Source organism: Thrips palmi, unplaced genomic scaffold (genome assembly GCF_012932325.1).
Source record: "Thrips palmi isolate BJ-2018 unplaced genomic scaffold, TpBJ-2018v1 HiC_scaffold_10, whole genome shotgun sequence".
In the NCBI taxonomy this organism is placed as follows: domain Eukaryota; kingdom Metazoa; phylum Arthropoda; class Insecta; order Thysanoptera; family Thripidae; genus Thrips; species Thrips palmi.
In genome coordinates, this window is record NW_023144621.1 from 21,537,039 (window position 1) to 21,553,947 (window position 16,909).

The 16,909-nt window shown below is 63.3% G+C and overlaps 1 protein-coding gene across 1 annotated transcript; it reads right to left on the minus strand.

Annotated features, from left to right (window-relative positions):
- Nucleotides 1–427: 427 nt before the first annotated feature.
- On the minus strand, nt 428–6,217 carry LOC117654177 (heterogeneous nuclear ribonucleoprotein U-like protein 1). The gene is made up of 3 exons (XM_034400401.1): nt 6,154–6,217; nt 1,429–1,671; nt 428–1,332 (listed from the first exon to the last, which is right to left on the minus strand). Exons 1-3 carry the CDS (start codon nt 6,166–6,168, stop codon nt 811–813), a joined length of 780 nt encoding a protein of 259 aa, XP_034256292.1. The 5' UTR covers nt 6,169–6,217; the 3' UTR covers nt 428–810.
- Nucleotides 6,218–16,909: the final 10,692 nt, after the last annotated feature.

Below are 16,909 nucleotides of genomic sequence, written 5' to 3' on the forward strand. Positions count from 1 at the left end.
GCTGAGCAAAGGGAGGACAAGAATCAGGTTTAAAATTTTTGTCCTCTTAAAAGGAGTTAAGGTGTTACAGCTTTGCATAATGTTTCTAACGGCCTGCCTTTAAAAGACGGACTCTTCAAAGTTGTCTGCTTCATTGTGTCGAGGCCAGGCTTCAAGCAACAATGTAATCGCCCCGAACCGCGGCGAGCCCAACCAAGCCGCGAGCTTGCAGCACTCCCGTTCGATCGGTCGATTATCAGCTCACAGTGGCGTCGCGGGCCGCCAAGGCTGTCCAAGGCCGCTATCACTACTTGGCGCTGGAATGTCGCTGGAGCCGCCCGGAGAGACTGCACCGCCCCGAGTCCTTTGACCCGCTGCACAAGGACGCTGGGGTGGCAGGGAATCCGAGGGAAAAACAATAAAGGAAAGGAAAATTGGACACGCAAAGTGGAGGCAACGTTTATCTTTATTTTCTCAAATGTGTATGGTCACGAATATCACAACAGGCACCCCCTCTCCTTAAAACTATGCTGTCCGAGACAAAATGGCGGTTTGATAACAATGTCACCAGGTAGGTAGCCTAGTGGCCCGGATAGAAAGTCCACTTTTTCACCAGGCTGGAGCTCAGTATGTACAAGGGTTTGAAAAGCAGCCTTTCATAGCAAAAATCAGTCTAACCTGACTAGCGCATCTCTATCCATTTCGATGACTTAACAGGACAGCATCGGACTTAGCCTATCGTCGTTTGAAACTGCCTTATCACGGGTTGAGCAGACTTAGCCTAGGGTTTGTACAGACAGACGACGCTCGCGCGCGACCGCGGTCGGGGCTCTACCCGCTGTACTGCACGGAGTAGGACCCGGACCTGATGTCGATGTTCCGGGCGGGGTGGCCGTGGAACTGGTTGGGGTCCACCTGGTAGGGCACGGGGTTGTAGTACGGGCCGGGGTTGTAGGCGGGGGCGGGGTTGTAGACGGGGGCGGGATTGTAGGCGGGGGCTGGCTGTCTGTACGCGGGGGCGGGCTCAGGGTTGTACGCGGGGGCGGGGTTGTACTGGTTGGCCTGCGAGAAGTACTGCTGGATGTGAGACGGCGTCCTGGGGGCGGCCGAGTAGGCCGGCGACGAGTACTGCTGCCTGACGGGGGCGGCGGGGGCGGGCCTGGAGGCGGGCGGCCCGAAGGGGCCGGCGCGCGCGCCGCTGGCGGTCTCCTTGAGGTAGATGTTGGGGTCCTCGCGGTACTGGCCGTCGTCGTAGTCCGTGCTGTCCAGGTTGTTGTTGGTCAGCGTCGGCGGCGGCACGTTGATGCCGGTCCCCGCCACTTCGAAGCCACGCTTGCTCGCGCCGTACTCAATCTTAAAATTTGAAGAAACAGGGAAAAACGTAGAGCAAGAGGGAACGAAATGAAAAGCCATGTTCAACAAGGACAAGAAAGAGTCCGCCGCACTCACCTCGTGGGTCTTGCCGCTGTCGTCCACGTAGCCGTACTTGCCCAGCACCTCGCCGGTGGGGAACTTGGTCTCGATCTTGAAGGAGCCGTCGGCGCCCTCGTAGCCGTAGCTGTAGGAGCCGTCCTCGTTGTGCCTGTTGATCTGCTTGAGGATGGGCACGGGCGTGGTCTGGGGCTGGCTGCTGCGGTACTGCGCGGACGCGCAGCTCAGGCAGGCGGCCAGCGCGGTAAGCGCCACCAGGGACTGCAACCAGGGACAGGACAAGCAACGCGTTGAGCAGGGCGAGCAGGGCGGCCGCGCGGCAGATAGGCATCGCCCGGAACAGTTTAAGCCGCTTGCATGGACCTAGGGGAGCATTCGCGAGGTGCGCGCGCTGCCGGGCGCACCGTCCAGAGCAGCCCGAATGCGTTTTACGCGCCGCGGTTGCCAAACAACGCTGTAACGTGGCCGCGCGCCGCGGTACCTACACTGCTACGTCGCCGGGCCGCGCTCCGAATCGTGTCCACACATCAGCGGGCAGCTTGTTGGCCGCCCCGCCCCGCGGTGCGCAATGCTTCCCGGACCGAGCCAAACGCACCGGCCAGCTGCGTAGCTGGTACCCATGCAAATGACGGCCTTAGTTTCTTTCATCAGGAGGCAATAAATGGTTGCCGCCCTTGCCGCGCGCGGTTGTGTCAAGGATGAAGGGAAAAAATGGCGAGAGCAATTGCGATATCTGCGAAGCGCGGCGTCGAACCCAGGAACTGCCTACCACTGTCCGCTGCGCAGTGCTCGCGGCCACGGAAACGTCGCTGTGCTCGGCTGCTCATCCATGTGCGCAGCGAAAGAGACGCTAGCTGGCCGCTCGCCGCTGCCGAGACTCGACTCAAACTCGCTTCGACAACAAGTTGAACGCCCCCGCGCGGCGCGTTGAGCACGGTGGTCGTTGTGAGCAGAGCAGCCCGACGTTCTGATTTGTGGAAAATGGCGTCGCAGCGTCGCAGCCTTGTCCAAGCTACGCCGTTGAAGCCACCAGGTTTGGCCAGCTTTGGAACTGGAACTTAAAGCTGGTCGCATGCATGGCCAAGTTGGGTCGCCTGACGCCACCGCGACTGTGCATTGCGCGGCGGGGCGGGGCGGGGTGAGGCGGGGTGAGGCGGGGTGAGGCGGGCGGGGCGGGGCGTGCTGCTGTAGGTATAGAGTAATAGTGCATCGACATGAATCAAACGACGGTAGCGGTGCCGCCATGCCCGGCCATGCCGTCGACAGGCGTGCAGTAGTGCTGCCGAAACATGCCGCGTCAGAATTCAACAAATCAATTCACAGACCTACATTACCCCGTTCCTCCTGTCACAACACCAGCTGCCGAGGTACGTTTGCATGGTTAACTCAACACGTCCGTGCCTCAGAGCATTTATTTTCTCCAACGATTTCTGCTTTCGTTTCTAGGAGTTTCATTTTGCAGCCCTGCCTTGCCCGACGGCCCGCGACGGCCCGACGTGTCGCTCGCTGTCACCGCGGACTGCACCCAAGTGTCTCCAGCGACGCCCGTTGCGCCACGGCGTCGCCACGGCGTCGGTCCGGCGGTGGCGGCGAGGTCAAACAGTGCAGTGCCCCTTTTGCTGCACGAGGTGGGGGAGGAGGGGGCACTGCTCCGCTCTGAACACGCCGCGACGGGGCAGGCAACAGGTGTCGCGGGCAAGTGTACCCAACAGAATCATGCTGTTTTAAGAGCAAGCCGATCGCGCCACCACACTGCGAAGGAAAACGAGAAAAACGAAAACCTCGATCGACGATTTGCGTTTTTGATCGCGAGGAGACGGCGGCGCGGCGGTCTGACTGGCCGAGGCCGACCTCGGAGCTGCACCGAGTGGATGATCCAGTTTGGCTGCGAGGTCCTTGTTCCGGCCAAGGTCTTCTTCGAGGCGGCCCGGATGGGTTCGTGGCTTCGCCGGGCTCCGTGCCGTCTGCCTCGGCGTGGGCCGACATGCCACCGCTCGCACCGCGTCCGGGCCTTCCTGCAGACATCCCTCCGAGGCCAGCGCCCGCCAAGGCCCGACCAGTCTGCGTTCCGGACATCATCCAATTTGCATTCGCAGACCATTAAAGCAAAGCGCTCTTCGTTCCGCGAGTCGGATCGCCGGTCCGAAATCCCACATTCAGATCCAGATCCGAGGCGCGGGCAGGCGGCGCGGGCCGGGCGGAGAGCGACAGGTGGCGCGGCATGGCCGCCGCGCGGACCAACTTTGCCCACTTCTCGACGGTTTGACGTGCAGTTTCACTCGACTGCCCGCGCCTCCGCCATGAAGAGCAATACCGCGTTCTATTTATTACCGGCAGGGGCGGGCCGGGGGGAGGGGGGGGGACGGTGCGCCGTATCGTTGTGCACTACTCCAGACACGCCCATAATCGACTGGGCGGCGGCGGCCACCGCTCCCTCTTCTCCAGCAAGTGCCGGGGCGCTAAGTTGTCTGCGAGTGTGTGTGTGTGTGTGTGTGTGTGTGTGTGTGTCCGCATTCCCCGCGAGCACAAGTCGCAAACTGCTGTGACTGTCTGTATCAAGCATCCAACACCACCCCTCCCTCCACTTGCCTCACACACACACTCTTACTTACAGACACACCTACACCTACACACACACACACACACGAACACAAACACACCACACTCACACACAGGCAAACTGATCAGGTGCGCTGCTCCCGCGCTACCCGCTCACTGCTTTAGGAGGTGTCCCGAGGTTTCTGCTTCGCGTCACAACAAAAACAACAACCGCCACTAACGCCGGCCGCCGCTCGCGAAAGCATCCGCACAACAGGTTGGCATTGATTACTTCTCACTGAGCGACGCGGCAGTGGCGGCGGCTCCGCGGTGTCGGTGTTTGATTCCTTGAAACGAAACCGACGCCGTTTCTTCATCATCACCACCACGGTCTAGTCGGACCGAGCGGCAAGCCGCGCGGGCAAGCGGCACTCGCGCACTCGACCGCCGCCGCCTGGACGGCCTGGACCACACCTCCGTCCGGCCGGCCGCCGCCGCGGCAAAAGCACCATTATTTTGTACACGTTTTGGCGCGGTGGCGCGGCGGGGCGCGGCGGGGCGGGGCGCCAGCGACGCAGGCTTACCAACCAACCGCCGCGCGCTTAGCCCGCCAGTGGCGCAGCGCAGCGCAGAGTGATTGACTCGTTCGGCAACGGAAAGCAGAGCGGTTTCAAATCCGTGCCAAGTCGAACGGCACCGGCCTCTCGCCGTGTGTGTGTGTGTGTGTGTGTGTGTGTGTGTGTGTGTGTTTCGCCACAATGATACGGATTTGCGTCCCCCCGCACGCAGCGCCACGGTGACGCGGTCCGCACGGTGTCCATAACGCACGTGGGGGCCCGGTGCTCGCTCGCCCCCCGCAACGGCGTGCACGGCGGCCACGGCACGGCACTATGGTGGTGACCACAGTTTAGCTCGACGGCGTGCTCGGAGATGTAGGTCGATGCGAGCTTCCCTATGCAGTGTGGTGTCCGGCCTAGCCGAGGGCCTGGCCGCCGGGCCGGCAGGCCGGCAGGGCCGCGACGCGGCGTGGGGTCGCCCCGCCCGCCCCGCCGCCGCATTGTGTGAAGCCACGGCCGGAGAACGCATACACTGTATAAGGGCACGCCCCCCCCCCCACTTCGTTTTTCGCGCGCAAACTCGCCGGCCAATGGGATGGCGCGGCGCTCTAATTACTCCTGATAGGCGGTAAGTGCCTACCCTACAGTGGGGTGGACAGGCGGCCATAATTGCCTCATACCAGTGGCGCTGGCAGGCTGGCACGCTGCGTGGCAGCGTCGCGTATTTTACATGGAACCGGCTCCAACGCGGTCACCGCGGCGGCCGCGCCGACCTGGGTCAATGCGAGAGCCTCTGTCACCACCAGCATGCTGCCGACGCGTCGACTCGTCACGGACACGAGTGTCGTCACCGCGCGTGCCACCACTGTGAAGGACTAGGCCGCGGCGGGCGGGGCGGTCCGCACCCAGCCGAGCCCAACAAGGACCTCTTCGATAGCTTACTCACTTCCTCATCCTTAATTAACGGCGCTGGCTTTACGGGGGCGCCACGAGCCGCGGCGGTTACATAGCGTGCCGCCGTAGCTCAGGCGATAAATGCACCGAGATACGACGCCGGAGGTCGCGGGTTCGATTCCCACCGAGGGCGATAAATCTTGCGTTTTACGAAAATGATGATGGCTGGATGGGGTCATTGTAGACGCACGTAAACGCGATGCATGCCGTTCGCCAGTGGCCACCACCTCCACCGCACTCGCACGCGCTAACACGACGGTGTCGACGCGGTGCCTCGCGCGCAATGAGCAGCAGCCTGCTTTATGACTCTCTCTCTCTCTCTCTCTCTCTCTCTCTCTCTCTCTCTCTCTCTCTCTCTCTCTCTCTCTCTCTCTCTCTCTGCTTGTCTGTCCGTTAGCCTGAACGTTCTCTTATTACAGCGGCGTGTCGTGGGAGAGGGGCTTGCGCGGGCTTGCGACACTCAGCGCGGGCTTGTGACAGTGACAGTCCGATTGGAATCGGGGCGCGATCGCTATCGATAGGCCGCGGTAGGCCAGGCCGGCAGAGCGCCTCGCCGCGGACTTAATGATGGCACCACCCGCCCCGTTTGGGGCCCCAGAAACAGCGGGGCGCCGCCGCGGGGCGTGGGAGGGGCGAGGCCGGCAAAGCGGCCGACTGCAGGGAAGGGCACCAATTAAAGGACGCTGCGACTTACTGCTATCCTGGCCATGTTGGTCGTGGAGGTGCAGGCCGTGGCGGTGCTGCTGGGGGCGCGGATGGAGCGGCAGTGACGCGCGCGGGAGCGCCGTCGGCTTATATAGACTCCGTGGCGCGGGGGGCGGCGGCAGGGGCGGGGGGCAGGGGCGGGCGCCGCGGCCGGGGCGTGGCAGGGCGGCTGCGCTCTGTAGTGCTCTCAAGGCTGGTCGACCAGCCGGCGCTATCTTGCGGGGACACTCACCCTTACACTGCCCCCCCGACCCCAGGTTTGCATCCTTCAATCGCTTGAAATATTTCCGCGACTTTGTTTATTTTTTTCCCACGTGGGTGGTCACCGCGTCCCTCAACGTCCTGGTACTCTAAGGGTCCAACTCTTTGATGCCACGCCTTTAACATTGTAGTGGGGAAGCGCCGCCTAGCAAAGTTGTCAAAATGTCGAACAATTCAATACTGCGGTTGCCTTGGCCACCACGTCCAATCTAGCTGCGGTTAAAGTCTTCTCTCAACGCCCAGGTACTCTTTGGACCCAAATCCTCGCCTCAGGAACGTCTTGACAACGCTTATTTTGAGAGCGCCGGCCTCACAAAGTTGTCGACATGCCGAAAAATCCTATACTAGCTGCCATTGGTCGTCCTCTCCAGCTAAAGCGAGCTAAAGCCTACCCTCCGCGTCCTGGTTGGCACCGTGGGCCGGCCGTCCCGCACCTGATGCACTGGTCCTGGTTCTTAGTCCCGGCGGCAATGGTGTCACTGCTGCTTGTTTGTGTCCTCCCGGAGCGTGCTGGCCGTGCTGGCCGTGCTGGCCCAATATCGCCCGGCGCGCGCCAACAGCGTGGTGGGCTGGCCACGCCGGGCACGCCGGCCACGGCTTGCCTCAGCCGCGTGCCGGGCACGCCGCCAGACGCCTGTCGGCCAGTGCGGCGCACGCCCGTGTCCGAGCGGTCGGCGACGACGCGGCGGGCCTAGGCGGGGCGGGCCTCGCGGTGGCCGCGCTGACGGCCACGCGGAAGCGCCTGCGCGGTAGGCAGTCCCGCCGCGCGGCCCGGTGTAGCGGTGCGGCCCGCGGCCACGGCGCTCCCCGCCTTCCACCTGCCGCACATCGGGTGGAGGCGGCCAAAACCCCAGACGCGTTTTGAGCTCCAGAGTCGCTAAACAGGACTTGAACCGAGCGTGTGACCCCACCGATGGATTCCTCGTTCGGAGAGCGATCCATTGGTGGGGTCACACGCTCGGCTCGACTCCCATTTGACGACCCTGGAGCTCAAAACGCTTGAGCCCTGGAGCTCAGAAGCGGCCGAGCCTCCACTGGAAGGGACAGTTGCGGCGCCTGCCGCGGTGTCGCGGCCTCTCTGTTGCGGTGGTCAGCGCTGCTGTACGACTACGCGCTGAGTGCCATCACCATGTGAATGGCTTCCGACTGTCGAAACCGACCGACCGACCGGCCGCACTCTAACCGACCACGTCGAACGCTTTCAACACACAGCATGCCTCCCTGACGAATGTTAGCTCCTGCGCCAACCAGGTCCTTCTTCATCCAATGATTTGTTTTCGGTATATTTTTTCCGTGGCATTGTTTACACAGTAGGCTGTGTCCTACACGCTACCAACAACACAGAAACACAGTCAGTGCATTAATGAGGGACTACTTCACCCGCCAACACTCTGGTCTCTACTACTACCGGCCCTGACATAACGTCAAAATGTTCCCCGCCGTGCACTGGCTCGGAGAATGCACTCTGCGCCGTAATGAGATTTATCTTACCGCTGCGCGGTGGCGCTGCCCTCGAGCCGGAGTAGCGCCGCGAGCCGCGCGAGGGGTATCGCCGCTCCAGCCGGCGCGGTGGCGCTGCTGGCGCGGAGTATCGCCGCTCGGGGTCGCCTGGCGTCTCGCAGCGAGAGCACTTCCCCGGCGATGGTCCCAGGTGGGCCGTGCCGCCGATGCCGTTCCCGTGCGTGCGTGTCGCTGTCTGCCTGTCAGCGTGCTGCACACTGAGAAACGCTCTCGTCGCTCTGTTTCTCTCGCACTCATGCGGCGTTCTCTGTAGGTGCGAGGGAGACAGAGCGACGAAAACGACTCTCGGAAGCGACCTGCTGGCTGGAGCCCAGTGGACACCGGCGGCGGCCACCGTCACGTCCCAAGCGAGCGGGGGCAGCGCAGTCGCACGCGACGCCTGGCCCCGCTAGCAGCGACGCCTTGCCGCCCCGCCTTGCCGCCCCGCCTTGCCGCCCCGCCTTGCCGCCCCGCCTTGCCGCCCCGCCTTGCCGCCCCGCCTTGCCGCCCCGCCTTGCCGCCCCGCCTTGCCGCCCCGCCTTGCCGCCCCGCCTTGCCGCCCCGCCTTGCCGCCCCGCCTTGCCGCCCCGCCTTGCCGCCCCGCCTTGCCGCCCCGCCTTGCCGCCCCGCCTTGCCGCCCCGCCTTGCCGCCCCGCCTTGACGCCCCGCCTTGCCGCCCCGCCTTGCCGCCCCGCCTTGCCGCCCCGCCTTGCCGCCCCGCCCTGCCGCCCCGCCTTGCCGCCCCGCCTTGCCGCCCCGCCTTGCCGCCCCGCTGCTTCGGACGCCACCGCGTCTCCAGTGGGGGATTCGGGGTGATTCCCGTTCCATTTTCCACGTCATTAAGTGACTCGGCGGCTCATTCGACAACCTTCTTCTCCCTCTTCCAACCCTTCTCCCTTCCCGTTCATTGCGCCCGCCCCCTCCCCCTCCACCAAGACAATACGTCCCTCCACGGCCCTCCACGGCCCCCCACCGCCCCCCGCGCTACAACAACGGTCTCGTCTCGGACTTCCTAGCGCCCCAAAAAAGGGGGACAAAGAAACTCCGGGAGTACGTTTGCAGTGTGAATAGACACTACAGTAATCGTGGAAGGTATCGCCGGATGGGGCAGACAACAGGATGATGATGCACACGTCGCAAAGCTCCCTTAATGATAAGGAGCCAAGGCAGAGAGAGATAGAGAGAGGGAGAGAGAGGGAGGGAGAGGGAGGGAGAGAGAGGGAGGGAGAGAGAGGGAGGGAGAGAGAGGGAGGGAGGGAGAGAGAGAGAGAGAGAGAGAGAGAGAGAGAGAGAGAGAGAGAGAGAGAGAGAGGGAGGGAGGGAGGAGATATGAGGTAAGCGGGGCTGGAAGAGGACAGACGGGAGGCAGAGTGCGACTCGGCGGTGCAGGGGCAGGCCCAAAGTGGAGAGGACGCCCCGACCTGGCTGCATTGGCATACCTCAGGAGTTGCATACGGGCAGCAGCAGCAGCGGCCCGCCCGGCCCGCCCGGCCCGCCAACAGTCCCCTGAGACAGAACGCAAATTGCGAAACTTTATGCCAGAGAGAATACAAATATGCAACAGACAAGAGTCTGCTGAATAAAACATGCGAAGGCGCGGCACGCCGGTCTCGCACACGGATGTCCCCCGCACGTCAGTATTGACGACGAGCGCGACGAGCACCGCGCCGTGCCGCGCCGCGCCACGCCGCCTCTAAAAGCGCGCCTAAATAAACATCCGGGAAATAAAAAGGAAAAGCGGCCGTTTTTTCCCTCCTTTCTCTTGAATTTGCGCGCGAATTCAAAATGACGCGGCGCGGCCGTGGCCGCGACCTGCTCGTTCCGATTCCTGGCGTGCGGGGGCCTGGAGGGTTGGAGGCTGCTGCCAGGAAGCAGGCGGGCTGGGCGGGTTGGATACTGGACCGTACTGGACCAGAAACAGCGGGACTGGCTGCCCTGTCCGCCCCCGCACCGGCCTGGTGTCCCCGCGGTGCCGTGCGGTGCCGAGGCGGTGCCGGCCCCCGCCGCGAATCCCTGCGAAACTCCATTCGGCGGGGCGCGCCTCGCCTCCGCCTGGCCCACGCCCTGGCCCACGCCCTGGCCCACGCCCTGGCCCACGCCCTGGCCCACGCCCTGGCCCACGCCCTGGCCCACGCCCTGGCCCACGCCCTGGCCCACGCCCTGGCCCACGCCCTGGCCCACGCCCTGGCCCACGCCCTAGCCCACGCCCTGGCCCACGCCCTGGCCCACGCCCTGGCCCACGCCCTGGCCCACGTCCTAGCCCACGCCCTGGCCCACGCCCTGGCCCACGCCCTGGCCCACGCCCTGGCCCACGCCCTGGCCCACGCCCTGGCCCACGCCCTAGCCCACGCCCTGGCCCACGCCCTGGCCCACGCCCTGGCCCACGCCCTGGCCCACGCCCTAGCCCACGCCCTGGCCCACGCCCTGGCCCACGCCCTGGCCCACGCCCTGGCCCACGCCCTGGCCCACGCCCTGGCCCACGCCCTGGCCCACGCCCTGGCCCACGCCCTGGCCCACGCCCTGGCCCACGCCCTAGCCCACGCCCTGGCCCACGCCCTGGCCCACGCCCTGGCCCACGCCCTGGCCGGCCTTAGCGCGTCTGGGCGGCCGAAGGGCGGCCGAAGGGCGGCCCGCTCGCGGCGATAGATTTATCGAGGCGCGATGGCCACCTGCCAAGCCGCCGAGGCCGGGCGGACACTGCAACATGACAATACACAGCGGGCCGCACGACCAATCACCCAATAGTGCGTCGGACGTGCGCGGCGACGTTATGGGGCGCGGCCCGGCGGCGCGGGTTCGATTCCCGGCGGGGCGGCGGCCGTAGCCGTCCATCGGGCGGGGAAAAGTGTCAGGGAAGTGGAGACGCGACAAGGGCCCCCCGGGCCCCAAACAAATCAAACCGCAAGGCTCTCCCTGCCGCGCCCCCGCCGGCCCTGCCCAAGTTGGAGCGGGCAGGCGGCAGCCCCGCCCGGATTTGTATGGAAGTGTGCGGTCAGTCCAACTCGCGGACCGAGGAACGACAGCTGCTTGCCAATTTCTTTTTCTTTTTTTGATGTGTTTTGTTTATATTTTTATTTGCTATTTTCTCTTTTGCGCGCCGTTGTCGTGCCCCGTGGCGCGGAGATAGGGCCGCCAACACAGTCACGCAGGCTGGCGCCACCAAACTGTTGGCACGGCGTCGCGGCAGGTTAAATGAAAGGTCGCTGCTACTCGAGCATAGGGCCATGAGTTCAGTGGCGTCCTCACGGCAGCAGCGTCCTTGCAGTGTCCTCACGGCAGCGTCCTCACACGGCGGTGTCCTCACGGTGTCCTCTCAACGGCGTCCTCTCGGCAGCGTGCTCTCGGCGGCGTCCTCACGGCGGCGTTTTCTCGGCGGCGTCCTCACGGCGGCGTTTTCTCGACGGCGTCCTCACAGCGGCGTCCAGGGGCCCGTGTCTGCGGGCGCCGTAATGCCGTAAGTAAGAGCCCCGCCGTAATTCAAGATCAATGCCCGCGTCTAATTACTGATCCTCGGCTCTGGAGGGCGCCGCGCGGCCGCCGTCCCTAGTGGCCCTCATCGAGCCGACGAAGGCCGGGATCCCGATCGGCCGCACCGCTGCAGCGCGCTGACCACTGGCCGGCCGGCCGGGCCGAACGGCACGGCGGCACTTTGCGCCGAGATTCCCCGGCGAGGCAGCCTTTTATAGGGCTCGTTGATTTATCGCTGGTTGTGTGCAGCAGCCTCGGTGACGGCCTTGTTTGAGGACGGCGGGGCGGGCCGAGGGGCGGCCTGCAAGGGCTGTAAGGGCGACACACAAAGTTTGTGCTGCAGCCGGGGGCTGCTTGTAGGGCAGGGCAGGGCCTGGCCGGGCCAAGCAGGGCCAAGCAGGGCAGCCGAAGCAGCAACACTCACCTTATCACCGCAATCTCAGTCCCGCAATCGCACACATGCGGCCTGCGTGCCGAGGCGTGCCGAGGCGTGCCGTGGCGTGCCGTGGCGTGAGCTCCGAGGCATATTCTGCCAGCATGATCAATGGCTGCCGTATCAAAGTTACGCTGAATTACCATAGTATCGGGGCGGCCACACACACACACACACACACACACACACACACACACACACCTTTGCCACTGATAACTTATTTATTCACCTGATAACCGTGGGGCCGATAATCACCCGCACGCCCCTCAGTCGGCCGATGCCTTTTCCGCGGGTCTCCCCGGACCGCGCCGATGATTATCCTCCAAGTCCTCCAATTGCTCGAATTTGTTATGTTCCATCGGATCAGGCGGCGCGGCGGCGTCCCCAGACTCCCTCACGATTAGGGGCGAGCGCCGACCGCTCGGGGCCCCGCTCGGGGACGCGACTCGCTTTTGTCTGTCCTCGCCATGATGAGTCGGCCACACAGTCGGACCGGCAGAGCCCGGCGGCAGGCTGATTCCGAGGGTCGTTTTCGTCGCTGCGTCTCCGTCGCACTCGTGGGGCAGGGTGCGAGGGAGACAGAGCGACCGATCTTCTGAATCGCTCGGCGGGGCGGGGCGGGGCGGTGGTCCGGGCGAGCCCGGCGGGGCGGACCGGACGGGGCGCCGGAAGCACCGCGCCGGGCGCGCCGACCGACCGGCCACCGCCGGGCCGGCTAACGCAGGACAACGCAGGGCTAACGACGGAGGCAATGGCCGCGCTGTTTGCTTATTTATATCGGACTATCGGGAGACACGGAGCCAACAGGCGTGGCGCGGCGGGGCGGCCGGGCAGGCCGGGGCTGGCGCACTGCAGCAGTTCGGCAGCACGACGGAGGACAATTGATAACGGACTATAAACCGAACGCACCGGGCGGGGCGGGGCGAGGCGGAAGGCCTGGACCGCGCCGTGCCGCGCGGTTCTTGGCGCCGTGCCACGGCCAATACAGATTATGCCGGCTCGGTCCAGCACGGTCCGGCACGCTGGCGCCCGGCGACTCGTCACCACCGGCTCTCAGCACCGGACCAGCGTCCACGACTGTAGTACGAGAGTAACCCAACCCAGGCAACACAATGGGACAGACCCTCTTAGTTTCGGTTTTCATTATTCTGGTGCCTTTGCTTGGGCACGAGTGAAGGGGTTCCTTTTATCGCCCCACTCCCCTCCCAGGCCACTGCGGCGTCCGTACATAACTCGCTAGATAAAGTAAACAAAAACTATTTCGGGCGGGTAGCACTGGCACTCGCATGCTGGGCACCAGCGTACCAGCGTGCGGTGTGTGCAAGCGTGTGTGTGAGGGGGGGGGGGGGGGGCAGTCCAGGCCGCGAGGCATGTCTGTGTGTCAGCCAAGGTAGCCATGTCCTCCCCTCCGCGCAGATGCCAATCAGCACCCCACCCCACCCCTTCCTACCACCGCACAGTGGGCCCGAAGACCAGTAGAAGCGACCAAAATTGTAGACGCGTTTTGAGCTCCAGAGTCGCTAAATGGGACTCGAACAGAACGTCTGTTCCCCCCAATGGATGACTCGCCGAACGAGGAATCCATTGGTTGGGTAACACGTTCGCTTCGAGTCCAATTAAGCGACTTTGAAGCCGCGTCTGAAGCTCAAAACGCGTCTAGCGACTTTCAACCGGGTTTTCTGGCCCACTGTGCACCATCACTGTGTCCACCCTTCTACACCACACACTTCTCCTTGCCTCGACAACCCTTGATTTTTTTTCTGCCCACCGCTGCCCTGCCCACCCCATCATCCTGCAGCAGGCTGCCGCAGTCCCTCCCCCTCCACTCGCCGCTACTATTTCCACCGTTTGGTGGGCGATTCGCTGATCCCGTAAGACACGGTGCGAGTGTTCGTGCGCTGTGTGGGAAGAAGCAGAGGTCTGCAAACACACGTGGCCTGGCTTGGCCTCGCCTGCCTCGCCACAATGTCACGCTACCCGCCCCGCCCCGAGTCTCTCCGAGTCGACCTGCCAAATAATGCACCATATCGCGCAAGCGTCTATTTGCCTGCTGGCTCGGAAGCTCCCTGGCACTGCACTGCGAACCACAAGACGTCACCCGTGTAAATTTTGTCAGAATGGCAGAAACATGTCTGAAATCCTGATCAAAATTCGCTCACCTCTGAAAGCTCCGATTCTGAACACTTGATCTGATGATGGCCTGCGTCTTGGTCTGAGTCTTACAAAATGTCAGAAGAAGTTTTCAGCTTTCAGAGAGGTGCGTGAATTTTATTCAGTATTTCAGACAGGTTTCTGACATTCTGACAAAATTTACACGAGTGCCGCGCGAGGCGGAGAACTCGAGCTTCGAGCTCATCAGTCTTCCAATACGCTCCAAAAGATTTCCCTCATCCATTCGAGATAAATAATTTGACACCCTCATGTGCTCGAGTCAAGTCATTTACGAAAGGGTTTCCGTCTGTCTAAACTGGCCTGCTGGCCCAGTCGGCACGCCGCGGCACGCCGGCCATCGCACCACTCCCCCTGCGGTTCCCGCTCGGGCTGCCGTCCCGGCAGGGAGAGCGAGAGAGACGGCGATACCTGCGGAAGGTCAGGAGGGCTGCTGCGGTGCGCCCTGGACAGCCCCAGAGGCCTCAGCAGCAGCAACAACAACAGCAACAACGGCAACAACCTCGAGGGAAATTAATTGAACCTGTTTTAGAGCACCCTGGGTGCCTCTGCGGCCTCGGCGCGGCCAGAACGACCGCCACGCTCGCTCTCTTTTTCATACCGAGGCGCGGTGGAGCGGGCGGCGTGTCGAGCGCGGACGCCAAGGACGCCACGGACTACGGCGAGGACGACTGCAAGGACGCGCGAGAGAATCGAGTGGAAGCTACGAGAACGACGAAGAGAGGCGGCAGGCAGGGCGTACAGTGGGCCAGAAGACGGGTGGAGGCGGCCAAAATTCTAGACGCATTTTGAACTCTAGAGTCTCTGGGCTCGAACCGAACGTGTGGCCCCACCATAGAATTCCTCGTTCGGAGAGCAATCCATTGGTGGGGTCACACGTTCGGTTCGAGTCCCATTTAGCGACTCTGGGGCTCAAAACGCGTTTAGAATTTTGGCCGCCTCCACCGGTCTTCTGTGGGGCGCAGAGCGGAGCGGAGTGAGACGAGACGGCTTGGCGACAGTGACTGCTTGCCGTCCGACGGCCGGGTCGAGCCGCGTGCCCATCACTTTAAAAAAGCTTTGCATGTTTATGAGGGCAGCCCTACACTGCGTTGCCCCGCCGTAATCGAGCACGGCGACCGTTATATTGCTTTCCGCAAAACCGCGCCCCTTTTTAAGCGGCCCTACCGGATCGCTCCCCCTGCCCGTCTAAAAGGACCCAAAGAAGCCGGCGCCTCAGCGGCCCCGGCCGTCTGCCTCGGCCGAGGCCCCGGCGTTGCTGAGGGCGCCCGTGCAGCGCGATGGCGCGTTCGGGTTACTCTCGCTCGCCCCCGTTAATCCTTTTCTTCGCCATGCGAACAAAAACCTTGGTATCACGACAGCACAGCCAAGTTGGCAGCTTATGATGGAAGATCCTGAGTAACTTACATGTGGACTTCTCACAATTGTGATTACTTTTTGTATTTAACTGTACTGAGAAATGAAGCTCAGGACCAGGACCAGACAGCTTTTCTCAGCGAAAAATTGACAGTGCAGCTGCTCAGCGGTGAGAGTGTCTGCTCCTGAGCTTCAACGTTCTTCATAAATGCAGTGCACCATTTGACATACATGCGCCAGTGTTCACTGCAAATATGACATGCCGGTCGCAAAATGGAGCCTACTTTCAGGGCATGTCATATTTGCAGTGGCGAGTCGTTTTCTGGTCCGCCATCGGAGTCGTAATTCGATGGTGCCTGCAGTGGGGCGCTAGTTGCTAAGCTAATCGCGCGCTAGTCGATGCCTCGCCGGGGAGTCGGCGGCCACGGCGTGGCGGGGGCGGCCCGCTGACGACGCCACGACGTTCCCATGCTCCGGGAGACAAATTAGTTTACACTGCGTCGGGCCCGTCGCTGCCAGCGAAGCCAAGCCATGGGCCAAGCCATGGGCCAAGCCATGGGCGAAGCTGCCGCCGCCCATTGAGCACGTCGGGGCCGTCCTGGCCTTCCTTGAGCACGCCGCCGAAGAGGTTGATGGCCAGCACGCCGTCATTTGCGAAAACTTTGGCGCGGTCCTCTGGCCGTCGTCGAACAGGTGCAGCGGCCCCGTGGCATAATGTGCGGGGCGGGGCGGGGTGGGGTGGGGTGGGGCGGGGCGCGCCGGGGCGGGGCGCGGCGCGGCGCGGCCGCCTCCAAGGAGTGGCCCTAGTTAGCGGAGCGGTAACGGGGCTGGCCGTCGGCACGCCTCGACGGCGTCGTCCGGAGTCCGGGGCTGCGGCTCCAAAGTTGAGGATCTCGCTAATGTTGGGCGGCCGAGGCGCTCTGGAGGGGCCACCGCTGGAAGCTGGCAGGCACACCTTCCCCACTGGAAGAGTAATGGATGCATGGATGCCAGTCGGTGCGAAAAGGGAATCTGGTGCCCGTGTCGGAGCGCGTCACCGCCTCAGACGTCTGACGTCGCCGCCGACGGCTGACCGACTCTGTTTGACATCCACCCCGTCCCGCCCCGCCCCGCCGCTGCCACCGCCGCTCTCTCTAATTGTTTGTGTTGCACTCCGGGGAACGCATTGCCAGCGTGCAATATAGGTACCGCGGTGGCGTGGTGGTGCGGCGGGCTGGGGCGGGGCCATTTGCCATTTATGAATCAAGTTGGCAACTTTGGCGGAGATGCACGCCGAAACGCTGTCCGGACCGCCACGCCGCCACACAGGCCTATGCAAGTCCAATTAAGCACACGCCCAGAAAGCGGAAACGGACCCGACGAGCAGGGAAGCCAGGCATGGCTTCCTGGCTTCCGACTTGATGATGCGATTAGCCGATTCAAGCTTGACATTCGCCACATTGGATAATTTCAGGAGTAGAGGAAACCAGACGCGCCTCCTACAGACTCGCTGTGCGGAATTTCTACGATGAGAAAGCTACGTAACATTGCGAGAAAAATGTACAGAAAAAGTACGGAA